Here is a 25,253-nt window from a genome sequence, read left to right on the forward strand (position 1 = left end):
CATGTGCAGTTTAAACCCTGCTGTACCTTCATAAGCCATCTGGCTGCTGAGTCAACCTGAGCAGGAAAACCCAGAGGAGAGAGAGATTTGGCTTCTTTACAAAGCTCTGTATAAACATCCCAGTGCAGTGTGTTGCTCTTTCAAGGCCTGTGGCTTGGGTTAAGCATAGTTTTGTTTCCTAGTTAGGAGCACTAATGCTCATTTCCATTTTAAATGCTGTTCACCAAAGGTGTGAGTGGATAAAAACACAAATGTATGTGTGTTTGTGTATATATTCATACTTATTTATATTTAAACCTCTCACTTGGTGGCTGGTGGTATCTGTGACAGAATTTTGCAAAAGGAAATTAGGTATAATGGAAATGAAGTGCTAAATCAGCTGAACTACTAGTGCCCATGATGGCTGGGTTCACTGAGAGGGAAGAAAAATGACAACATTTGAATTTCCTGTTCTCCTCCTCTCCCAGGCAAAGTGAAGGCTGTACTCAGTGAAGTAATGGTTGACAGCGATTTAATATTTGACGTTATAAAATTGGGGTAACGGGAAAAAAATTCCCCTGGGTCGAGGCCTTTTGGATAGCATGGGTCCAGGTGCTGGGAAAGACTTTAATTAAAAGTCTCAGACTGGCCTGGAGCCACCATGATGTTTTTTTTCCCCCCCTCATGCTGGCACAGTCCAAAGGGGAACACTTTACTTCGGATAACAGTGCTATACACAAGTGGCTCTGGTGTCAGTAGGAATGTTCCTTTTGTGGCTTTTTGGGTATGGAATAGCATGGTGGGGCTGGAGGCAGGGTTAAACACTCCTGTCCCTCTGGGCCACTTGATCCTCGCCTGGCCTGAAAGCACTAAGTCAAAACCCTAATGAGAGAGCAAGGAAGTACGTGCAGCTTAGAAGCAGAGCGCAGTGACAGGGTTCTTCTTCCAAAGCAGCCCTGACTGCTCAAATAGGTTTAGGCAGTGTGGCTCCTTAACTTTACATTTATTTGATTAATTCCAATTTATTTTCTCCAGTGTTCAGTGAAAAACTGCAGAACAGCCTTTCATGTCACCTGTGCATTCGACCGCGGCTTGGAGATGAAGACCATCTTGGCAGAGAACGACGAGGTGAAGTTCAAGTCGTACTGTCCCAAGCACAGCTCCACCAAGAAAGCGGATGCTGAGACTTTGAGTGAAAGCCCAGGTCAAGAGAACAGGAATGGGATTCAGGACAGCTCTCTTCCTGCTCACATCGACCCTTTCCACAGCATGGATCAAAACCAGGAGGAGGCCCACAGGGTCAGCCTCCGCAAGCAAAAGCTCCAGCAGCTGGAGGACGAGTTCTACACGTTTGTTGAGTCTTTGGAAGTGGCCAAAGTGCTGCGCCTGCCCGAGGAGCCGGTGGAATTCCTTTACCAGTACTGGAAGCTGAAGAGGAAATCCAACTTCAATAAGCCTTTGATTACCCCAAAGAAGGATGAAGAGGACAATCTGGCTAAACGGGAGCAGGATGTTCTGTTCAGGAGGCTGCAGCTCTTCACACACCTCCGGCAGGACCTGGAGCGGGTAAGCCCTGGCGCTGCTGGTGCTGGCCACAGTTGGCCGAGTTCCCAAACTAGGCTCACCCTGAGCTGCATCTCAGCTCAGAGCTGTGCTGTCAGGCAAGACCACTAACACTAAATTTCTCCAGAGCACAGCAATTACCCTTTGCACACAGAGGTCGGTCACAGGGCCAGCAGGACTTGGCGTGTAGCATTCAATTGCCTGCAACTGGACTGTCGTGTTTTCACTTGTGCTTTTTTACTGATAACTCTGATGGCTGTGGACTGTACTGCAGCCCCCAGCTGAAGCCTTTTCAGCCTTTAAGGGCTTTCCACGCTCCTTCCTTCTGGTGACAAAGATTATGAAACTTACTGTGATTTGCAGCAGATCTGTTTCATTGGCATACCAGAGTAGGATGATGTTTCCCTGTCTGTGTAGGTTTGGGAGGTAAATGATGTTTGATTCATTTAGGTTTTGAGTGTTCCAATAACAGTGCAGTAGGATCAGCTTGGTGTTTTAATGAGTACATCTAATCCTAAGTTCCTTTCTTTTTGGGTTAACTAGTAGAATTTAAGAGCTCTTAAGAGCCAGAAAGAGCACTGAAATGAGTCTTTTATGTCCCTACAGCATGTGGCTCATGTAGGCCATGGACGAAAGCTGGCTCAGGAGGTCCTACCTCAGTAACCTGTAGGTGAACCAGGGCCTTTCTTCCATAATAACTGTCTAATCTTTAAATCAGGACAGCAGGTGCTCATGGATATACTGTATCCTTCATAAAGGATTCTGATGCCTAATCACTCTTATAATGAATTGCTGCAATTTTTGGTTTTTGGTTTTTTCCTAGTTTCAACTCCAGCCTGTGGCCCTTCTCTAGCTGTTCAGGTGGCCCAGATCCTAGCTGTTACTTGGGATCTTTTGTTCCTGCTCCAAGTGCTCAAGCTTTCTTGTCATCTTCTCTTTGATCGGCTAAATAGTTAGAGTTTGTAACTATTTTCTCTGGATCTTAAATTACTCTGTGTGTATCCTTTCCATTTCTAAATGTGATGTCAAAACAGGATGCGTGATTTTAGCAGTATTTTTAACATTTTACTACTCTGTTCTCACTGATTGTACATTCAAGATAATTTGGATTTAAGAAAAGGGACCTTTGCAAAAACAGACACACTTGCTACATTTCTCCAGATCAGCCCACAAGGTTGTAATTCATAGGACACCATGCTGTACTGAGAGAGGAGCCTTGGAATCGTCCACCAGTACTTCTCAGTGATTCCCTCATCTGGGGAGTATTTAATACTGTCTGTGACTCAGGTGTTTGTAGAAGTTACTTCTGTGCTGTGGCTCTCCAAATCTGATGAATAATCTGTCAGTTAAATAGCCTGTCAATTAAACAGATAATCTGTCAATTAAATAGACTGTTCTCTACAAATTGTGTTGAAGGTGGTTAAACTTAATACTTTACTAACTTGTTTAAATGGTGTATAGTACTCCAGCTAAATGAATTCAAAGCACAGATAGGGCAACATCCTAGGAATGCAATCCCTGTAAAACCCATCCCCTCACTGTCTTCCAGGTGCGTAACCTCACTTACATGGTGACACGGAGAGAAAAAATCAAGAGATCTGTTTGCAAAGTTCAAGAACAGATATTTAACAGCTACACAAAGCAGTTGGAACAAGAAAGAGTTTCAGGTATGATGCCTTAGTGTTCTTTTCTCATGTTAGACCACAGGCACAAGGTTTGGTTAAAAGCTGGGAAGGACAAACAGGACCTCACTTATTCTCATTTCATTCCTCAGAAAGATGAATATACCTTCAAAATTGACCAGATTACCCTTTAACTATTGAGTAACTAATAAACCATATATTAGATGGCATCAGTGAGATCCACTTGCTGGTTGCTTTTTGCCTCCCTCTCTGAGGAGTGTCTCTGTTTTAGTGGACAGAGCAGTGCTAGGACTTGTATTTGCTACACCTGTAATTAGGTGCAGGTACGGGAAAATAAAATCACACCAGCAGGATGTTGTGAAACCATGACATATCCACAGAGATGTGACCTAAAAGTGCAGGACAGGCAGCCAAATACCCATTTCTGATATGGACACACATCAAGCATGAGGAGCAGAGTTAAAATAGGTACATTGCAAACTGGTATTTACACAGCTATGGAATTGCTTGACTTGAACTTAGTTTTGCTTCCATTCAGGTGTGCCTTCCTCATTCTCCTCCATGGAAAACACGGTGTTGTTCAACAGCCCTTCGCTGGGCCCCAACGCCCCCAAGATTGAGGATCTGAAGTGGCATTCTGCATTCTTCAGGAAGCAGATGGGCACATCCCTGGCCCGCTCCTTGAAAAAACCTCACAAGAGAGACAGGGTAAGAGACAGGCCTGGGAATGACAGCAAATCCCTGCTGAGGCAGCCCAGCCCGAGGGAAGGAGGTGCAGCTCCAGGCAGCTTTTTAAATTTTGACAAGACCTTTGCTGAGACACGGATTGTATCGGCACAGCAGAAAAATGGCATCGTTATACCAGACCACAGGAAAAGGAGAGACAATCGCCCTCAGTGCGAGGTGGCGAAGGCAGAACTGAAGGAAAAGACTTCTAAACACAACCACAAACCGCTGAGACCCACAGAACTCTCTCAGAGGCAATCGGAAAACAAAAGGGCTATGAACCACTCCAGTGGTAGGTCAGCGCCTGGCACTCGGAGGGATATAGTGCCTAAATGCAACGGGGGTCTCGTCAAAGTAAACTCTAATCAGACAGTAGTTAAAGTGCCTACCACACCCACGAGCCCAGGGAAAAACTGGGGCGGATTCCGAATTCCAAAGAAGGGGGAGAGGCAGCAGCAGGGAGAGAGCCTGGAGGAGGCCTGCCGCCAGAACTCCGGCTACCCCTACCTGGGCGTGGGCAGAGCTCCAGCGAAGGAGCGGACGAAAAGCAAGTTAAAGCCTGACAGCGAGAACGATGGGTACGTCCCCGACGCCGAAATGAGTGACTCGGAGACTGAAGTGGCTGAAAAGAAGTGCAGGCAGCAGAGGCTCAGTCCGAACAGCACCATCGGCAGGAGGACGGACATTATTCGGAGGAGCATCCTGGCGACCTGACTGGACACAGGGACAGGGTCAGTAGAGTCACTGCCTACAAGCCAACTCCACCTTACATCGGTGTGAGAGAGGAGCATTCTTAGAGCCACAGACTGGCAAATTGAAAACCCCTTTTTTCTGAGTTGTATAAATATGTTTACATGCACTTAAAGCAGTTTTAAGCTCTTTGGTTTTGTTTTGTTTTTTTTTTTTTTTTCTGCCCCATCCACATGCCCTCACCCTCCCCCTTTCTGTGAGAAGTTTGAATCTCCCATATTTGCAGCTTTCCTGAGTAAGCAGAGAAGTGACATCACTACTAAAACAGGAGTTGGGATGCACACAACTCACAAAAATCTTTTTAAAAGGGGCTAGGGTGGGTAGGAGGAATTAGGCTGCATTCATCCCTTCTAGCTAAAAGGCACTGAAAATTTTACTCCTTTCCCCTGACTTCTGGAAAAGCACAAGCTTTTAATTTAACTCGTGTGTATTGAATGGAAGATGGTTGTGAGACCATACTGCACTGCACTGGTAAATCCCATTACAGATGCTCCCTGTCCCTGGGCAGGAGCAGCTCTTTCTCCTCTCTTTGAAGAATGTGTTCTGTTGTGTTCAGTTTGAGCACAGGTGGCAGCTCAAACCCCTCCGGACGCTCCAGAGTTTACATGTAAATGATGACCAGGCATAGCCATGACGTTGTACTGGAGAAGGAGGAAAGGACAGGGCAGGGCTCGAATGATTGGGACTGACACAAAGGATGCTCCCACATGGCTCAGTTCTGAGCAAGGGGCAGGTCTGGGGCTTCCAGCACCCCATGGAATAACCTGTCACCCTTAGTCAGGCACTTGCCTTCGGGAGTGTGATGACAATTCCAGACAGAAGTTTTCTAAGGCACTAGGCAGTAGGATTTCCCAAAGGCCACCACAGATGCACTAATGATATGTACTGGGAGAGTCAGGCTTATGACACTAAAAGGTTGCTTTAAATGGACATGAATATATATTTTTAAATAGGATAAAAAGCAAAGGCAATACATTGTGATTAGCTCTTTACAGTCAAACAAAGAAAAACTATTTCGTTCTATGATGGACTAGATTTGATGGAAGAGGGAACTCGTATTCTGATTGTGTACTTTTTTAATAATTGCAAGTGGCAATAATTAGTAAGCTGTGAGCAATAATTATTAACAGGTTGTGAGGATACTGTTTTGTACCAAGTAGAGCGCACACATCGCAGTGGAGCCTTAGGAGCCTATAAATTTTGGAATTCTTCATAGATGTAGGTCGGGTATGTACTGGTGAAAAAGCTTTAGCAGCATGTGTTAACAGAGAGACAGGCATAAAGAACCTCCTTCTCCTCCCCTTTGCTACTCCCAGCCTGCTGTTATGGCATCCACTCACTTTGGAATGTCTGACCCTTGCCTCCTGAGGAGGGAACACCGACAACACAGAATTCCTCTGCCATAGGACTGAGTCTTCCAGAGGATTCAATAAGAAAATAAAAAAAGGTTTAACACCCTATCTTGCTATGCAAGTTAACATTATCAATTATGTATTTCACCAGAATGCATCCCTATTGTTTTAAAACTCGGAAGTCTTAACCTTTTGAGGAAGGGGAATTTTATGTAAGATAGTACACTTTCAAAATCCCTCTGCTGGTCCCAAGAAGTCAGAGTAATTACATGACTTACAGAGGTAAAAGTCAGGCAGGGCACTGGTGACTGAGGTTACAGAGTCACTCTTGGGATGTGTTCAAAGTATAAACAGCAGATAGACAAAAGGTAAAAGCCGCTAAGTTCTACTCCCAGCAGCCTTCCTCAAACAGGCACTGATATTTTCGGAAAGAAAGAAGCTCATGACCACACAGGAATTGCCAAGCCATAGATGGAATACCCTAAATTTGGATTCTGAGTAAACCTTTAACCTCACACCCCTTGGAGAGAGGTACCTTGTTAATTTGCACTATTATGAACACTAATGTTGTGCAGAGTGAATGCCTTAGCTGCTTTGTCCCCTGGCACTGAGGGTAAAAAGCTTTGTGAGGTTTCCAGTCGAGCTGAACCCAAACCAAAAAGGCTGCGGTACGCCCGGCTCTGTAGGTTAGTTTTGTCCCCGTGCTTAGCGCTCAGCAGGAGGTGTTGTAGGTACTGCAGTGACAACCCCACCCCTGTGTTTTACTGGGATTTGCTGGATTTCTGTTTCTAAGCGTTACCTTTCCTTGTGCTGACTGACCAAGAGATCTTTGATATGATCGGTGTGTTCTGTCGACTGTAGGCTAGTTGAACGTCTGTAGAGTTGCCCGGAATGCCATTTGTTAGGTTATAAGCTCACACAGATCTAAATGAAGGGTTCATGTTATGTGCAAATCTTGATTTCAGACATTTGAGACAATTGTGATGACATTTGTAAAACTTGTACAGATTTTTCACTATGTGCCTAGCTTTGGTGTCCATTCAGCTGAAATTAATTAAAAAAAAAGGTGCATGAAGAGAAACAGAAATAAAAAGTATATGTAGAGATGACTATTTTATATTACATGGCCCAACCTGTATTTATTTTCTCCCTTTTTTGAAGTATTTCTAAAGACCTAGTTGAAACAGCTGTATTTTTTTGTTAAAATATTCCGTAGAATTGTGCCTTTTGTCTGTATGTGAATAAATGCTGTACATTTTTGCAGTATCCTTGCCAGCAGTGGTTTAGACCTCCCCATCTTTGTGTTTGGGTTCTTACACTTCACTGCAATGATCTGAGCAGCTTTCATGGTTAAAACAAGCACTTGATTTGGCTTACTACAGGTATCACAATGCACACTGCAGCTGCAAGATTTTGTAAATTTTTAAGGTTTTTTTAGGATTGCTTGTTACTGACAGCTGTGCCCATCCCATCAGCAGAACACTGTGTGGTTTGTCCCTTGGGACCCTCAAAGAGATGTTGCTTACCTCAAAACATTTGCATTTGTAGACAGAGGATGCCCTTGCAAAGTCCATAATCTCCATACGTGTCCCGCTGGAAAAGGAACATGAGGTTTGAACCCGTGGATCTTCGGGATAATTAGGCTGAAAGTTCATTCACTCTCTGAACTGGCTGGGGTCAAGCATTACTGGGAGAAGATTTGCTTCTATAGCAGGATTTCTGGGAGATGAGGATTCCAGATGAAGAAATACAGAATGGAGTTGGTGCAGAGCAAGAAAAGGCAAGGCTGTGAAAGCACATGCTGAGCACTCCATCTTGAAAAAAACAGATCTCCCCATTTGGGAGCAACATGGGAGCAGAGCAGCCTCCTCTAGACACCTCAGGGAAATGAAAGGAGGTGATAGGTGTATGATGAGCTCCATGTGACCACAGTCCTGTTCATGGTTGCATTGACAGACAGGAAGGAAACCTTTTCCTTTCCTTGGTCATCTGCTGCAATTGCTCTCCTGCCCTTTCCCTTCACCATGCGGTGCTTGTGTCATCCCTGCAGTTCCTGTTCTGGCAAACAGCCACCACACAGGAGCTGCACCCCAAGGTGAAATGAATATCCCCATAATTAACAGGGAAGCATGCAAGAGCCCTTCTGTGCCTCCAGGAACAAATACACAAATACTTGGAACTGCCTGCCCCTTCCAGCCAGGTTTCACTTCACAGCCAGAGCCTGCCTTTGAGGAGTGAAGGGGATTAATAGCTCACACAAAATCTTCCAGGTGGCCTGTCATCATCGCAGCTGCGCATTATGCAAATGAAAACAAGGTGTCTGGTACTTGCCTGCCTCTGTGTCACACACACTGCTGATTGATGAAAATCTCACCCAAACAGACTGCTTGGAGCTTCTGAAAAATGTATCCATGTTGTTTTGGAGAATCTTCAACATCTTTTACCAAAATTGAGATTTAGAGATTGCACTGGATACATCTATAGGCATCTATCAAAAAGAAAAAGCAACCACTGTAGGAACCTAGTGGCTTTCCCTACAGCAAGCAGAAATTGTTCCTGAGGATGCATCCATCTTGCAGGCTCTACCTGAACAACCAAGATTTCAGGAGGCAGCACAAACTCTTACTTCCATGAGGGGATCAGCCCAGCTCTGTCCTCTAAACTGCAAATACGGTGAAGCTCCACTGCCATGGACACGCAGGTTTATTAATCCAAATAAGACATTTCCATCAAGCATTGGGCAAGCACTACCCCTCAGCTGAATGACAGGTTAGAAACCCGAATTACACTCTTCACATTTAAGAGGAAGGACAAGCAATTATGTCACTTCAGGCCAAGAGGTGAGCACTTCAAAATCAGTTAAAACACCTATCAAATGCTTGGAATATATGCTAAAGGAGAAAATGGAGTTCGGCTCTAATTTTAGAATTATAGGTGTGACATGTCTCAAATATCAAAGAAAAAATATGTACATGAGGATTCCTACATCCTGGCAGCTGTAGAATTCAATCCCACTATTTCAAAAGGCATAAGAGCTGGATGACTTCATCTTTGTGCAAATTAAAGTAGGAGAATGGAAGCTCCCAGACATGTACAAACCAAGGGAGCAGATCAACAGAAAAGCAAGGAATTGTAAAATCATAGTAAAATAAATAGTAATTAGGAAGAAAAAGCACAGCTGCAGGAAGATTACAGTGCTTAGAAATGAGCTGTCTGAGTAGCCATAGCAGCATTTTCATTATTACCTGTTACTCTTAGGGGCACCAGACCAAACTGAACTGAATTCTTTAAACTGGAAGGCAATGGAGGCTTCCTGCAGCTCAAACACTGCCTATCAAAACAGCAACTCTTTGACATTCATGATGTAATGACTCTAATTATAATTCAGAAAGGATCTTCAAATGGTTCCCAAGTTACCTGCACTACAAAGAAGAATTAAAGGTATCAGCTGCACGTGAGCAAAGCTGAGATGACTTTCAGTACCTACTGAAGTGTTACCTACTCCCTGTACACAATCCTGTCACAGCTGGAGCTGGTGGATTTTAGACCAAAAAATCCCTGAATGTCCCACAGCACTGTGTCAGATTTTTTCATCTGCTACATTAAAGGACTTTAAGGACAACATTTTGCAGTCTTCTTCCACTCTTTATTGTGCATACAGAGACAGGATCTTCATCCACTCTCTTTCTTACTGGAATAAACCAGAATTTAAGTTTTACAAGCCTCGCTGTGCATTTGACTGTAGTGCTCCAATATGAAGTTTCTCCAGCAATCCTCTTGAATCCCAACATGGTGAATGATGAAAACACGTGTTTAAATATTTTCCAGATCCTTCAGGGAAACAGATTTTTTATTCTGTGTAGTTATCAGGCTGAGCTGTAATGAAACACAAACAGATGATAGCTTCTTAATAATTCTTTGTAGGATCAAAGTAACAGTAGAACTTCCATACTGAATGTGTCATGAAGGAGAGGGAACATGCACAGGCAGTGTGAATTTGGGATGAACAGCAGAATTTACAATGTACTCTGTACATGACTACTGCTCTTGTCTTATTTTAGATCCCAGAGAATACAAGATGATAGGAAGCAGGAACACACTTTAACACACACCTACAGAATAGATGTTTTAAACTTGCGCAAACATTATCCTGCATTTTTTGTGTTTCGTACTGAATTGCTATTATTTCAGAATAAGCTAAGATTTACAGTCATTGAACTGACCAAAATAAAAGTGTAATTTTCCAGGCTCCCTACTAGTCCAGCTCTAGCCTGTATTTGATATAATTCTACAATGAAGGTGGATAATGTAGTGAGAATGCACAAGTCAGAAAGCAGCCCTGCACCTACAGATTAAGAATAGAGAGAATCATCATTCTGCATCTGATCAAATACACATGTGAATGCTCAGCCTTCTGAGTCCTAGAAGAGAATAAATACCCAGATTCCTAAGAGTGGACATTCTTGCACTGCTTTTGAAGATCTTTTTCTCCAACTTTTAGCAGGGACAGTGCCAGTATGTCTTTTTTTTTGGGGTGGAGAAAAAAAGAAAGGGGCTTGGCACAGCAGCTCTGAAGTCACTACAGAGCAGCCAGGCCTATGCAGTAACCTCTGCCACGAGGGCAAGGCAGTTCTGAAGTCTAGCAATAAGATCTGGGCAGCATTTGGGCTGCACAACATCAAATCTCTTTGTTATCTTTCAGAGAGAGCCTGGTGAGGTACAGCTAATTACCAATGTTTTCAGGAACAGCAAGACCTCTTCCTCTATGGGCACTGAGGCCATGAGTTTATTCCCTTGAAACATGACATGAGTATGTTTGGGTTTTTAAGGGGAGACAGCATCTCAGAAGCATTAGAGCTAAACAGATCCATACAACAAACAGGAGGTTAGAAAATAATAAAATTCCTCTTTCAGAGCAAATCTTCACCAGCTGAATAGACCTTGTCATGACAGAGAGCATTTAGGGCCAGGAACCACAGCTTATGTTAGGACAGCTTGGCAGCTATGCCCATTTATTCACTGCTGTTGGGAAAAAAATGCTATTTGTCCTAACTGAGCACTTTAGGTCAGCCAAACATTTCCTCTCTGCAGCTCACATGGGGTCACCCACATTAGCAAGCTGTAATTTGCAAATGGTTTTCCTAAATCAATGTAAAAAAAAAGCAGGAGGCAGAAAGACCATCTTTACTTAATAGGAGGCCAACTTGAGTAATGAACTTCCTTGGCAAAAAAATGAACTCAGTGTATAAACTCCCATGGGATTTGCTTCAAGTTGTACAACTTAAACAGTATGGAAAATTAAATACTGAGAGGGATACACTATCTCTCCTTTACCTCTCCAATGGCATGGAAGGAAACAAGCATTTCCTACTCTGCACAATTTTTATCGTTGCAGGAGTTGCTGCAGCTGTTACACGCAGCCGATGGGAACTGCAGTGGGTGCACTCCAACAGACCTGCTCCGTGCAAACAGCAGCTGCAGTTATTTCAGGGTTTTTTTTGTCTTTGCTAACTTGCCATTTCTAAAGCTGGAAATGCCTGTGCACCTTCATTCACACATTTTGAACTGTGCAGGTTTAATTGATATCAAACTGGTTTTCACAAACAAACCTACGCTGTCACATAAGCATCCTGTCAGAAGGTGACGTGTCCGAAATCCAAGCTTGTTAAAATTGTGTTGGTAAAAAAATGCTCATAAATGATCACCTCTGCCTCAGGAATGATGGAGAGCGAGTACTTTTACATATTCCATGTGCTTGGATAACATGTTTTTTGTGAGCTGGGTACCTGTTGGGATGCTGTGGCTGCTCTCTGTTCTGCCTGGCTCAGTCGCCTCTGAAGCCTGTCAATGTATTCCCGATATTCCATGATCAATGTCTCATCCTGTGGAAACAGAATCTCTCATCACCAATGCCAAATTCTTTTTACTGAATTCACACATTCTTTAGCAAAAAAAAAAGCTTAACACAAGAGGAACATCAGAAGTGGAACTGTTTTCCCCTTATAATAAAAGCCTGAGGACAAACTCCTGACACATCATAGAGAATTTCCAGCTCAAATGTGACATCATATGACTTTTCCAATCAATCAATCTGCAGGGGAAATTTTTACTCATTTCACGGTCTTGAAGCAAGATGCATAAAAACTGACATTTTAATTCAGGTTATTTAATCCACACAACCTTGCAATGTAAATGTTTTAGCTACACTCAGAAGAAAGAGGAATATAGTAGATAGTACAAATGGGATGATAAAACTGCTACAGATCTCCTCTGTTCCCTTCAAAGGGTCTGTAAAAAGCCTTTCTTAACCAGCCTTTACTCACAGTGATGCTTTAAGAGGCCCCACAGAAACAGAGACTAGACAGGAGAAGGGGAATAAAGGTAGGTATTTATTTGAAAGGCCTTCAAAGGTACCCCCTGGGAGCCAGAGGCTACTGCCAAGATGGACCCCAAGATGGACAACAGGTCAGGAGTTCTTCACACTTTTATAAGTTTGGTTCATTTGCATATCAGGGTTAATTCTCCAGTTAAAGCTTCAGTTAATGATGTAGTTTCCCCCAAGCTTGCCCCTCCCTTTAGAGGCTTTTGGTTTATACTTTTTGGGCCTAGGACAGTCTGAGTGTCCTAGGAGAGCAGGCCTGGAGAGGCTTTGTTATGGCTGCCTGGCATGAGAGAGCAGAAATTAACAGGCAGGCTAAAAGAAACTTGAGAGTTACACTCTAGGCAGTACAGGATTTGAAAAATATGAAAGTTAAAACCTAAGGCATCAACAGAAATCTGTTCTCACATCCCCCCATTTTTCTCCACTAAATAACACAGCACTACAGAAAAACAAGACAGAAGGACTTATCCTGGATAGAGCTGGATGTTATCCCACATTTATAAGGCTGACAGGAAAGCCCTTTTCTAAAGTGGCCATTAATTATGGAACAATGCACATTCCAAAACAACTCTGCCCTTAATCTTTAATAGATAATGCTTTTAGCCATATGCAGAGATGGACACAGAATGTAAATTGTGCATACACACAGCATGTTCTACTGTGTACCACAGTACACACTTGGTGCCCCTGTACACACCACATTATCCCAGTGCCTGTTCCTATTTAGAGGCTTGCATGGATTCACAGGCAGAAGTAAGTTCAGAAACATCTCCTGAATTTGTCCAGAATTGCTAGATTAGTCACCTAGAAAGATGATTTCTCCTTTCACTTTTGTAATTTGATGGTAAAGTTCATCCGTCTTCCTGCCATTGGAACATGTCAGTCAGCAAGAAACAGTGAGGCTTCCCAATTATTACTGACTATTCCTATCAAAAATCCTTAATTTTCTCTAAATCAGCAATATAACTCACCTATACAGGTTTCTGATAACAGTGTATGCACATCAGGTTGTAACTGAAAGTAGCTGTCACATCAGTCATTATCTTACCTCAGTTACCTTCTCATTTGCTATTTCCAGCTGGGAAATGAGCTCCTGGCTACGGAGTTTTTGTTGACGCAGCTCACTTCTGGGAATCAGAAGAAAAGATGCTGATTAGCAAACAGTAGTACTTCAGTTATTGGAACGTAATTTCATAGATAGTTCAGTGAATTGTGGAGGCTTATGGTGGGTTTTAATTACAGGGTTATTCTTGAAACACCGATTTCAAAAAGCACCACACAGCACTTCTTCATGCTGTGCATTCAGAACTGTAATGGCAAAGGAACAAGATGTATTTGTTGGAATCAGCAAGACTTTGTCAAGAACACTTGACATTTTGCAGGGTTTTCTTCCTGTTTATTGAATCTTATTTTGGAAGCATGCTATCTAGTATGCAATAAATATAAGCTGCATTTTGCACAGTAAGTTCAATATTGAGATTAACATCCTAATTAGTGTTCCATAACCAGACCTCAATGTGGGTGTTTTTAAAGGTGCTTTGAAGTACCTAAAAATAAATCATTCTATACTTGTGAGACAGACAACAATGTGACACTTCATGAGGAAAAGGAAAATACCCCCTACTTCAAAGTGGTCTTTTTACTTTGATACTGAATGAGTTTTAGTGATCTTCAATTTACACAGTATTGAAGACAAAAAACAGTTGGGTTATGACAGACATCTCTGAGCTGGTGCTTAAAGGAAGTTGTTCTTGTCTCCTGTCATCTCAAGAAGAGGGAAGACTAAAGACACAACTCCAGTAATTTTAGCCAGGGAAGGATGCCAATCTAAGTGAGCTGCTCTAACCTCTGAGCAGTCTCTACTCTACCACCTCACCTTAAATGCTCTACCTACTGCTGAAACTGCATGCACTGCAAGGGAAGCCAAAGCTTTTATTTTTTTTGAGAGAATGGAGGTAAGGTAGGAGATACTCCAGCCTCACTACATCTTAATGTAATGCTCTTTTAATGATGACACTTAGTTCTCAACAATAATTTACTTTTATAAACTTTGAAGCTTAGTATTTCATAAAAGTTTGAAAAGTGATCTATGGCACTTGAAATACAAGGTCACCATGTATCTGTAACATCAGGTCACCCCTACCGCTGGTGAGGAGATTCCACTCATCTGTTCTCAACCTGCCTTCTTAACCTCTTTCACTGGTCCCAGGTAGGTGTCACAAAACCAGTTCAAACTCTTTAAACTTTCATAAAAATGAAAGTACATAGGCAGCATTTCAATGATGTTAACAGTTAAAATTACATATAGATTACACCTGTTACCACATGTGAACACTTTTATATAAAGTAAGAATTAAAGATGGATTAAGATTGCAGGATCAAGACAATATGTTGGTATGTAGCACTGTTTTTGTAATTTGTCCTCTGTAATTAGTATTAAGCATCAAATGAGGCAATTTCAATACAGGAGACCAATTTTTAGGTGCCCTAAAAATTCTTAGTTACTGAAAAGAGCCTGTCTCCTGTGCTTGTCCTGAGGTGTGGAATTAGCATGCTTAGCAGCACAGACCATAAACAGAGTTTACAGGCTCATATACAGCTGTGATCAAGAAATTATTTTTATAATGAGATCACACTGAACACATATTTAAAAGGAAACAGTTTAACCTTGTAAGCATAAGGAAATGTGATGGCTGTTGAGCCAGACAGTTGATTCATTCTGCGTGTTAACCCTCCCCCAAACACACCTTATGAGATCTCAATATTAGAACAGAGCAATAACCCCAACTGCTGGATAATTAAATCAGCCCCCACTGCATATTGTCTTTGCTAAGTGAGTAGGAAACAAAAGGTGAGCTTCTAGCATTTCAGCAGACAGGTGATAAATCCACCAGCTGCAGCAAGTACTTTTCTGCAAAGCTCTCATGACAAATATAGCATGTGCCAGCTGTTTTTCTGGTTGAATTATACTATAATATGCTTCAGTTACTCTTAGTAATTATGAATTTTGTATACTGCCAGTACCTGCAGCTGTCTCTCATCCTGTTAATTTTTTTCTTTAATGAACATCTTAAAAATAAGCAACTATGGCTGCCAAACATTACACAAGTGCAGCCAAGAATAATGTTTTAGAAAAAGAGGCAACTTCTCCATCTCAAGATGCCACACAATTCATTCCATGTACTGTACAGAATGCAGGGAAAAGGAGAAAGCAGTCATGGCCAATGCTTCATATACTGCCACCAGAAAAGGTCACTCCTCAGAGGCAGATTCTTTTCAGTCATAGAAAAGATAAAAACTGAGAACTCCAAACCCCACACATGCCTACTGATGAGTCAGGGACTCTTAACTATGACAAAGAAATGTGTCAGAGGCAGAAATTGGAACAAAGACACCCAAAATAGCTGCAATCAGATGGCTTAAGCTAAGCAAAGTCTTTAAATATAAAAACAATATGGCAAGGATTCCCTTTTGTTAAGTACTGACAATTATAATGCAAGAGACTATTAAGGAAATGAAGCCATTCAGTACAGTTCTTCAAATAAATGGGTTTATGCTACAAGTATTTATTTTTTCCCCAAAAAGCTGTATCGTGCTACTAGACCATAATGGCAGATGAACAGGAGTATTAATTTATTAGTTTGTTCATACTGTGTATTGTTACTGCATTCTATTACTTCTGTAATTAAAGACTTCAGATTTATAAAGCTCCTCAAATGCAATGCTACATGGAAGCAAATTTACTCTATCATTTAAGCCAATGTTTTTAAATTGTTTCATGCACTGTTTTGTAGAACAGACCTGCCTATACCTATTTCTACCCCTATTCAAGCTAAACTGTACCTAAACTGAGCAATCACCTACGTGTCTGACAGGCCAAAGCAATATCCATGGCAAAGTTGAGAGAACTGTCAATCTCCTATCAGGTTTTCAAGTTAAGAGGATCTACCTTTTTCCCTGTCTGCAGTTGTTCAGACCTAGTCCACTGAAGGGCATTCTGTGATGATTCAATCATTTGATTCAATATAAAACTTTGCTTATCGATGTGAATCTTCTTCTGTTTCCTGCTCCAGCCAGAATCGTGTTCAACAAAAATAAGCTCTTGGTGTTGGCCACTGGTGCAGAGTCTGGTAAGGGTTTATCTGCTTACCTGCAAAATTCTTTATTTACCCCAACTCTTCCTTCTCAGAATAAGGACATAAAAATCTACATAAATACTGATATGCCAATGAGATGGGATCAACCATCTTTTGTATTCGTGCATTCATCTACAGACCTGTAAAGGTGGGCTTTACAGAACAAATGGATCATCTACCCTTACTTTTAAAACTTGCATACAGTCTGTCACTTCATTTTCTTTCAGCAAATGCTGGCAGATTGAGTTAATCTGGTTTTGCCTGAATTCTGCTGTCAGAACTGTCTCTCTCACCCCTGCTCATTCTACCCTCTGTTCTGTTGTTACTGAAGTTTGTTTCCTTCCAATTTGCAAATTTCCTGAACGTTCCTTTGGTGTTGCTGATTCCACTTTCTATCTGCTGTCATTTATTCTTCTCAGCTGAAGTCTGAAGAACTACAGAGCTTTACACTGATGCTGTAACAAGAGCAGTCTCAGCCAGCCTCTTCCCCCAAATGTGGCCAGAGGAACCATTCTTCTGGATTACAGTCCTTCAGTGAAAGCAAGAGCTTTTAAAAACTTGTGCATGCTTTCCTCATTTCATTCAAAAGTAAATTCTTTCAAATGAAGACAAGAAAAGTAAAAAGCTGGAAGCACTTGATACTGATTTTTTTACCACAGCTGTCAAAGGAGGATGACCTTAAATTTTTAGGACATTCAAACTGACAGTGATCTTACAGCCTACAACTTTACAACTGGAAGCTCTACACCCTGTGGATAGCAACAATAGTAACATGGATTCTAGTTCTTACCAAATTCTACACCCACTTGTGGAGAATGACACTGAAGATCCAAATAGCTTTTTCAACATTAAGTCTGATTCTGATTCGGTGATTTAGATTACTTGGACAACATTCCAGAATATACAGCAGGAGGGGGAAAAATCAAATAGTAACTCAAGTATCAGTTAAACTGATAAACATAAAATACTTAAATTTTTCACTAAGACTTAAAAGCTCTTTTTGTGTTATGAAAGAAATTACATTTTGAAATAAGTTTGATAGTTTTATAAAATTTCTGTACTTCTGTTTTCCAATTAAACCCCTATAAAGAGTATGAAAGATGACTTTTTTTACAACTTTTTGCAGTGATCACTCATTTTATACTATTTTATAATTGTAAACATTTGCTGTACATAGCATTAGAACGCAAGGCACATTTAAAATGGATGCAATCAGAGGTCAGAGCAGTTTGGTTTCTGACTCTGCCAGAGCAGACACTGTGGGAATAAAGGGAATAAACGGAATAAACTTAGCAGTGAGTTGTTAGCCATGCTGCCAAGAGCAAAGGTTTTATTTGGAATGATGACCCATGTCACAAGGAGCACTGACCTTCTTAGTTACCTTCAGGGTTCACTGGCACAAGGATAGTGAAGCAAAACTGGCTCCTTGCCCTTCTGCAAGGTGAAGATGAGGTCTATTACCAATAAATTCTCCTTAAGATGCACACAGCATCTTAAGATGCTTAGAGGGAAGGAGGCTTTTCTCATAAATGAAGACTGCAATACATTTGTATGAAGAAAATGGTGTAATTTAGTCTACAAGCATTCAATGCACTGCCTCCCATTTCAGCACTGGCTCTGAATTCCAAGTTCAGTTTTATCAGCAACATGTTTAACCTGAATGAGAGCCAAAGGTCCAGAAAGCACAGAATAATTTTCAATGAAGCCTGGAAGTATCAATTTACTTATCAACACTTCTATCTACAGGTTTTTCACGGATCTACTAGATTCTTATGTTATTTACATTACATGATCTAAAATTACAGGTTGAAAAACTTACTTCTTAATTTTTTTTTCAGATCGAAAATCCCCTAACATTCACTGATGTTGCTTCATTCCTTACAATTATTTAATGCTTCCTTTGTGCATATGGATTACACCTCACTAAAAAGCCACTGCAGACTTAGACCATGACAAATGAGCAGCACAGAAAATGGAAGTTAGCAGCTGCTGCTGGTAAGTTTAATAAAGAAGCCAAAGTGTTTCAGACACCCTCAGATGGAAAAGGAAACCAATGAGGACAGAACAGGAAAACCATCATGACTTTAAGGCAAAGGAATGGGAAACACCTACACTAACAAATGGGACACTGAGTCAGTGTTTATGAGAGCTGCACTAACAGCAACCTCCTGGTGAAATGCAATCTAAAATGCCTCCCCCCATATACACGGATAGGACTTGGTTAGGAAGTTTCTAACTTCCTAAAAAGCCACTCAGCTATAAAACACTTTAGTATGCTGCAGGAGTAATGATTCTAGTTAAAAACTGTATTTTTGTGAAAAAATGAAATTCTGCTACATGCCACCAACACAACCCCTGCATTTGCTCACATATTTACATGAATCCTCCTTTCTCTTGGACCCCAGCATGAGGCTTGGTGAGAACATTTCCTTCATTAGCCTCAAGAGACCTTTCAAACAGAGCCTTTAATTAATAATAGATAAATGAATCTATTACCAGTATCAGTCTGTTATTTTGTGTTCTGACATTTCCCTGATAAGTGCATTTGCTGCAAAATTATTCTGCTTTTAAAATAATCAGCAACTTGATTTTAGTTCACAACACAGTAAGAAGCTATTTGTTGCTCTGTACTTGCACTCAAAATGTTATTGTGATAGATGAAAATAAATATGATAATTATTCATTTATAATATAACCAAGGACTTTTGTGTTGAATAACTACTACAGCGTAATTCTAATTTTCATACCAACTGCATTCTGCACTACATCACTGGGTGTCTGGTAATGCATGTAAGGTGAAAAATAAGCTGGTTTTAAAATTTCCAGATACTACTGATATGGTTCAGTTACACTACTTGCCACCATGGTATCAAAGCATCACTGCACAGATTTAACATGAAATTCCTGATGCCAGTCTAAATGACAACCTTCCTGTTTCTATTGCCAGCTTCCTTGCCAGGTAGAGCAAATGACTGATAAAGACTTCTATTTCTAGCTTATACAGTATGAAAAAGCATAACACACCAAATCATATCATAAAGCAACTGACTTAGCTTTTAGACTTGCACCAAAATATCTACTGATGTCACATAAATAGAGACATTTTCAAAATTTACTACCCATTTTTTATCCAGGTTCACAAAGCAGACTTCCTTGTATTTTCTATGTCAGCATTTTGCTGCAGATAAATAAGGTCTGAATCTTTAGGTCTGCTGTAACAACATTTTAACACTGAACAGTAAAGGTTTTAAAGGAAAACAGCTGTTTCACAGACAATTTTAATTATTTTGGAAGTCTGCAATTTTTCCCTTTTAATTGGAACTTGCTGAACCACATCCAGGATCTAGTGATGAACCTAGATGCTCAGCTGTGAGTTTTGTATTTTGATTTACAGAAAATAAGCTACAAGTTTAAGAGCTAAAATTTACCTTAGCATGGAACATTGCAAAATAATTTTCTTCTCCAGTTACTGCATTTACAAAAGATGCTGAAAAAGTATCAGTAAGAGCCAGCTAATTACATACAGTGAAGTTAACACCTCTAAAACTGTCAGTGAATCAGCACAGCTCCCAGTGTCTCACAAAAATGCTCAATACTGATGTCTTCTGAGAGAGACTTTTTCCTTTTTTAAAGAACTGTTTAATAATAATCTTTGCAAAATGCAATATATTTTAAGGGAAAATAAAGCCAGCCTGTATCTGAACAGGTAAGGTAAAAAACCCCTATAACTGTTTACTCAGGGGAAGTAAAGATGAGCACATACTTCACTGCAAAGATGGATATCCAGGTTAAGAGTAGTGGCAGGGTAGATTTTCCTGGCTCGTGTTTAGAGGTTTGGGTTCTAATTCCACTCACACCACTGGAATTCTGACAGCCAAGAAATGCCAAGCTATGCTTCAGAAACTGTAATTCCAAAATTGCATGGGATACTGGAAATATGCTTGAAGCTGAGAATATGTAAAGCCTTACATTAATAATAAAACATGAAAAAACCCCAAGACAACCCCAAAGGAAATGACAGCTAGAATTCACAGGCTCCCAGTTTTAACAGGGAAAGGTTTTGCTTCAATGTTAACATGACAGTAAAGCAACTTCTAAAATCAGTCTGAGCAAAGAACCACAGGAGTGCATCACGTTAAGTGATTAAAGGGTTGCTTCAAATGTATCAGTTTAACAGAGCTGCATACCCTGAACTTTTGTTCTCAAACCCACTGAAAGATAATGCAATGTTATATTCCTTTCTAACCACTTTAATTTTAAAGAAATAAGACTTATGAAATCAAGCAGTTTAGCAGTTACTGTGGACCAGTGTGTAAGCCTCCTCCCATTTTCAACCAATTTTGAAGAGGAAGAGATCTTGAGGACATACATTTCTATGCAGTTCTATAAAACCACCAGGCTAATTTAATCTCAAATTAATAGTCTGCTTGAGCTAACAGAAAGTTTCCTGAGCCTAGAAATGAAATGAAGCAAAGGGCAAACTTGTGAAAATGAAAATATTCTTATATTCTGTACTGTAAGTACAAGTATCAGCCTAGAAATATGGACAAATTAAGAGAAAAGTAAAATGTATACTGTATTTTTTCTTAGGAAAATCACACAACCCATTTTTATCTTCATTTATGACAGCAAATGCTCAGAAGAGAACATGAGATGTACATTCTAAGAGGGTTTGTCCAGTTTATTTTAGAAGTCTGGAGACTCACTCCAGAACTGATGCTTTTCTGAAGAGGTAAAGTTCTCACAATCCACAGCTAAAATTCTCTAAATTGAGTGTGCTGTACCTTGAAAGGGAAAGTCAAAAGTAATATATTCCATTTACCTTTTTGTCATTACAAAAACTCACACATTATCAACAAGATAATGAAACAGTGTAACTTTTACTTCAGTGCTAACTTCATAGAGACATCAAGAGTTCTGTTTACACCATTCTTGGTTTTGCTGCAAGCACATCTTTGACTCTGGATGGTTTGCTCCTCACGGTTTTTCACCACAGGTCTACTGCCCTACACAAAATAATATCTGAAACACACTTTGCAGAAGGGGAACAAAACTGCACTTACTTCAGATTACGAATCCTGGCTTCTGTAGTTTCAGTGAGGTTTTTTGTTTCCTCTTTCCACCGGTTTGTTGCTTTTTGCTGAGCTACTAAGAGACGTCTGAGCTCAGCAGTGGACTTGTGACTGGTGTCCTCCATCTCCTTCAGTCGGGCCTCATACCCATGTTCTTTCACTGCATGCTCATGCTCCATTGTGCTTATCTAAAAAAACCCCACAAATCTGGTACAATCAAATCTCTCAATCTCTCACTCTTTACCTTTTTTTTTTCAGTTGTTTTACAATGCCTGAGTAAAATTTATAAACATTTGTTGAGAGCATGTAACATATAATAATTAAACTTCTAATTATATACTCAGAGATACATGTTCCCAAAGCCAATTTAAGCAAATGGTACAACTGACAATAAAGGATAATGAGCTGTGTATGCTTATTTTTGTAAGTAATCTTTATTCTTCTCCCCGGTGTTTTCTCCACAGAAAGACGTTCTTTCTTTTTCGTCTAGCTAAATGTGTTAGGAGTTTCTTAACTGCATCTGAAATCCTTGGTACATCAGAGGGAAATGAAATCAAGCAGTGAATCTTATCTGTGACTATAATGGAAGCCTGTCTGATTAAATGTGAGACAGACAAAGATTTAGTATATGCCTTCTGTGCTCCATGTCCACTACCTATCTGTTACAAGATTCTGATCCTTTGTTTAAGCAAAGGGTTCTGGAGTTGGACAAGATTTCCTGGTAAATTTGACCGCTTTCTTTATCTTGTAGTGCAAAGTGGAAGCCAGATTGGAGATGGTCCCCATTCACACCTTGTAAAACTGCTTACTGAGGTTGTCTTCATTGCTCCAGATTCTTAGATCCCTTTTTTGGTATCTGTACATTGCAGAGGGGAAAGTACCAGCTCTGTATATTCAGAAAGCACATCAAGGGTCCAAGCTGTTCCCCCCTTCAGAAGCCAAGGGTACCATGAATCCTGGTACTGAGGTTATTACTGATTCCTTACCCCACCTGCAGTCTGCTCAGGGGCATTCAATGGAACATGTTCAAAAAGAACAAACCAGCTTTCAGCCAATAATCTTGTTTGCAAGATTAAGCACAGAGAAGAATTTTTTCTGCCCAGAAAATACAGAGCCAAAGTTTGACAGCCCCACTATTAAATTATTTATTAGTTACATGCTGCCCTGACAACATGGTGCACACACAAGTAGAGGAACACTCTGGGCAGAAAGTCAGACATAGATTTCTAACACATTAGAGACAAGAAATAAATGAAGATCGGGAATTGCAATATTACTTAATCTATTCATCTTATTTTAAGCAAAGAACTTCTGGGGTCTTCTTATCACAGAGAATTTAATACACATTAAAATACAATTTAATTAGCAGAGATTGAGTTACCCCATGGATTCTGAGGACACACAATGCAACAATAAAATTACTTTTAAGCGGCAACCGGGAAGCATCATTGAAACTCTCAATCTTAATTTAAACATTTAATGCTTTTTTCTTAGAACTGCTGCCTTATTAAGCAAATATTAGTCTTACATTACAAAAAAAAAAAAAAAAAAAAAAAAAATATATATAAAACATACCTTTATTTTAGCTCTTTGTTGAGCCTCCACTGCCAGTTTTCTCAAACCATCCATTTCATTTTGCAATTGTTCATTCTCTTGCTGAAGTTTTAGTCTTTGTTCACTGACAAAGGCACTCTTTTCTCTTTCTGAATCCAGAGTGCTTTGCAATTTAGAGATAACTTCCTGGCAACGAGATTTCTCTTCCTCAGAGCTAAAAGAGAAGGAAAGTCTGGCTGTAGCTGAAGAATTGAACAACTCCTGAACCAAAGGACAAAGGATATAGACCGGGAGTGATGCACAAATCAGCAAAGAATTTTATCATGATGGAATTGATAAAATCAATCTTGGGTTTCAAAATTATGGTATCTTGATATTATGTCTGTTACAGAATAAAAAGATTTCACAAAACCCTAACACACATTCAACAATTGGAAAAGTCTGAAATAATTTCCACTGCTTTCTCTTCTTACTTCTGTAAACATCTGTAACATCACTTACTTCATTTCCAGTTGTTTCAGTTTATTTTGTATCATCTGCAGACTCAGCTGAAGGTCATCTTTGGCAGCTTCTGCAAGTAAATACTTCTGATGCAGCTGCTCAAGCTGTCTGCTGTTAGATTCATGCGCTCTGTGCTCCCTGTAAACCTGAAGAGTAAACTTATATGTAAGTTTACTCCTCATTGCATCCTATTCTCTCATGATTTAAATTAAAACTGCATTTCTATCACTGTCACTGCAACTTGAAAAAATAAGTTTCCAAAGATCTGATCAGACATTTATTTAGTTTTCTGTCTGTTGATCTTAACTGGAATATGTACCAGCATTCCTCTGGATTATATTAAACATCTCTTTTGCTGTTTACACTTTTCAGAGAACTTTCTTTTTCAGTTTGGTGTTGCAGCTTTAAAACATTCTCTGGATTAAGAAAAAAAAACCCCAAAAAACTAAACAACCTTGAAGTAAATATATGAAAATTTACGATTAAGAAAAATCTACTCAAAAATAAAATAAGAAAGTTAAAGGAGAAACACGTGAAAAACAGGAAAAATCTATGTATTTTTTCCTTCTGAAATGAGATCTTAAATGTGATGTAAAAATACAAACAGTTGCCTTACCTTTTCAAGTTCTTCTTCCACTGCTCTCTTTTCTCTAATGGCTCGTTCAATTTGACTCTGTTTTTCTCCGCATTCCTTTATATAAAAGTCATTTTTAAGATTGAATAAATCAAAATAAAAATTCAAGAAGTGCTGAAGCCAAACCCTGCCCAATGTAAATGCAGTTCTTGCTGCTGCCATGGATGCATTTGATTATATTTACCTGCTCATTATTTTCTCTATAGGATCACTCAATACACAGACTAAGACAACGTAAAATGAAACCTTTTTTAAAAAAACCTAATGCATAAATAGGTGCATAAGCACTGAATTCTTGTGGTCACCTGCATGATTTATTATGTAGTTATTGTATGTTTTATGTATTTATTTACAAGTTCCTGGTTCACTCAAAATATGATGACTGTGATCTACAGACTCACTTAGGATAGTTTATCAGCTTTCATATATTTCATTTCTACACACACAACTACAGATAAGCACAGAAGGCTGAGTTTAGTGTATCTCTGAAAAAAACAGGGATTCTTAAGAAAAGCCATCACATGGGAAATATTTTCTAGAGCACAGATCTCACTGTCAAAATGCCTGTGAACCCATCTCTGGAGACATGCAGCATGTAATGTGCTATACAGTAACAGAGGAATGTCCTACACAATTACTCATTCATCACATTTAGTTGACCTAAAATACTAAATTCTAGTGAAAGTATTTGATCAGCAAAACCCAGAAGTCTCAAATGTTTTGCTACTGAAAATATTTTTATCAGTCAACTCCATACCATCTGAAGAGCTGAAACTTCTTCTGTTAGCCGAGAAACCTGCACGTTACATTGCTTCTTTGCAGTGTCTACCTGTGACCAAAACCAAACCAAAACTACAAAATTAGTCCCACAAACTACTTTTCCATCTTGCTTTTTGACACACACACATATATATGTACACATATAGTCTATATGTGGTGCATGTATATAAAGCACGAAAAC

General features: G+C 40.0%; 2 protein-coding genes across 14 annotated transcripts in view; one reads left to right on the forward strand and one right to left on the reverse strand.

The window, feature by feature from the left end:
- The window catches only part of JADE1 (jade family PHD finger 1), an 87,699-nt gene extending 80,415 nt beyond the window's left edge, over positions 1 to 7,284 (forward strand). For all 12 annotated transcript variants that reach the window (XM_069012666.1, XM_069012665.1, XM_069012671.1 and 9 more), the window contains 3 exons: positions 1,015 to 1,545; positions 3,092 to 3,209; positions 3,724 to 7,284. In XM_069012666.1, the coding sequence (XP_068868767.1) occupies positions 1,015 to 1,545; positions 3,092 to 3,209; positions 3,724 to 4,625 (1,551 nt within the window). In that variant the 3' untranslated portion in view covers positions 4,626 to 7,284. The remainder of the gene's footprint in view (positions 1 to 1,014; positions 1,546 to 3,091; positions 3,210 to 3,723) is intronic.
- A 2,353-nt stretch (positions 7,285 to 9,637) lies between these two features.
- Positions 9,638 to 25,253, reverse strand: part of SCLT1 (sodium channel and clathrin linker 1) — a 30,941-nt gene continuing 15,325 nt past the window's right edge. The window contains exons 14-21 of one of the 2 annotated variants that reach the window (XM_069012675.1): positions 25,050 to 25,121; positions 24,275 to 24,349; positions 23,659 to 23,804; positions 23,179 to 23,371; positions 21,595 to 21,791; positions 13,444 to 13,522; positions 11,719 to 11,895; positions 9,638 to 9,889 (exon numbers count right to left, since the gene is read on the reverse strand). In XM_069012675.1, coding sequence (XP_068868776.1) covers positions 11,752 to 11,895; positions 13,444 to 13,522; positions 21,595 to 21,791; positions 23,179 to 23,371; positions 23,659 to 23,804; positions 24,275 to 24,349; positions 25,050 to 25,121 — 906 coding nt within the window. In that variant the 3' untranslated portion in view covers positions 9,638 to 9,889; positions 11,719 to 11,751. The remainder of the gene's footprint in view (positions 9,890 to 11,718; positions 11,896 to 13,443; positions 13,523 to 21,594; positions 21,792 to 23,178; positions 23,372 to 23,658; positions 23,805 to 24,274; positions 24,350 to 25,049; positions 25,122 to 25,253) is intronic. The other variant, XM_069012674.1, reaches the window with a different exon arrangement.

Source organism: Aphelocoma coerulescens, chromosome 4, assembly GCF_041296385.1.
Source record: "Aphelocoma coerulescens isolate FSJ_1873_10779 chromosome 4, UR_Acoe_1.0, whole genome shotgun sequence".
Taxonomy (NCBI): Eukaryota; Metazoa; Chordata; class Aves; order Passeriformes; family Corvidae; genus Aphelocoma; species Aphelocoma coerulescens.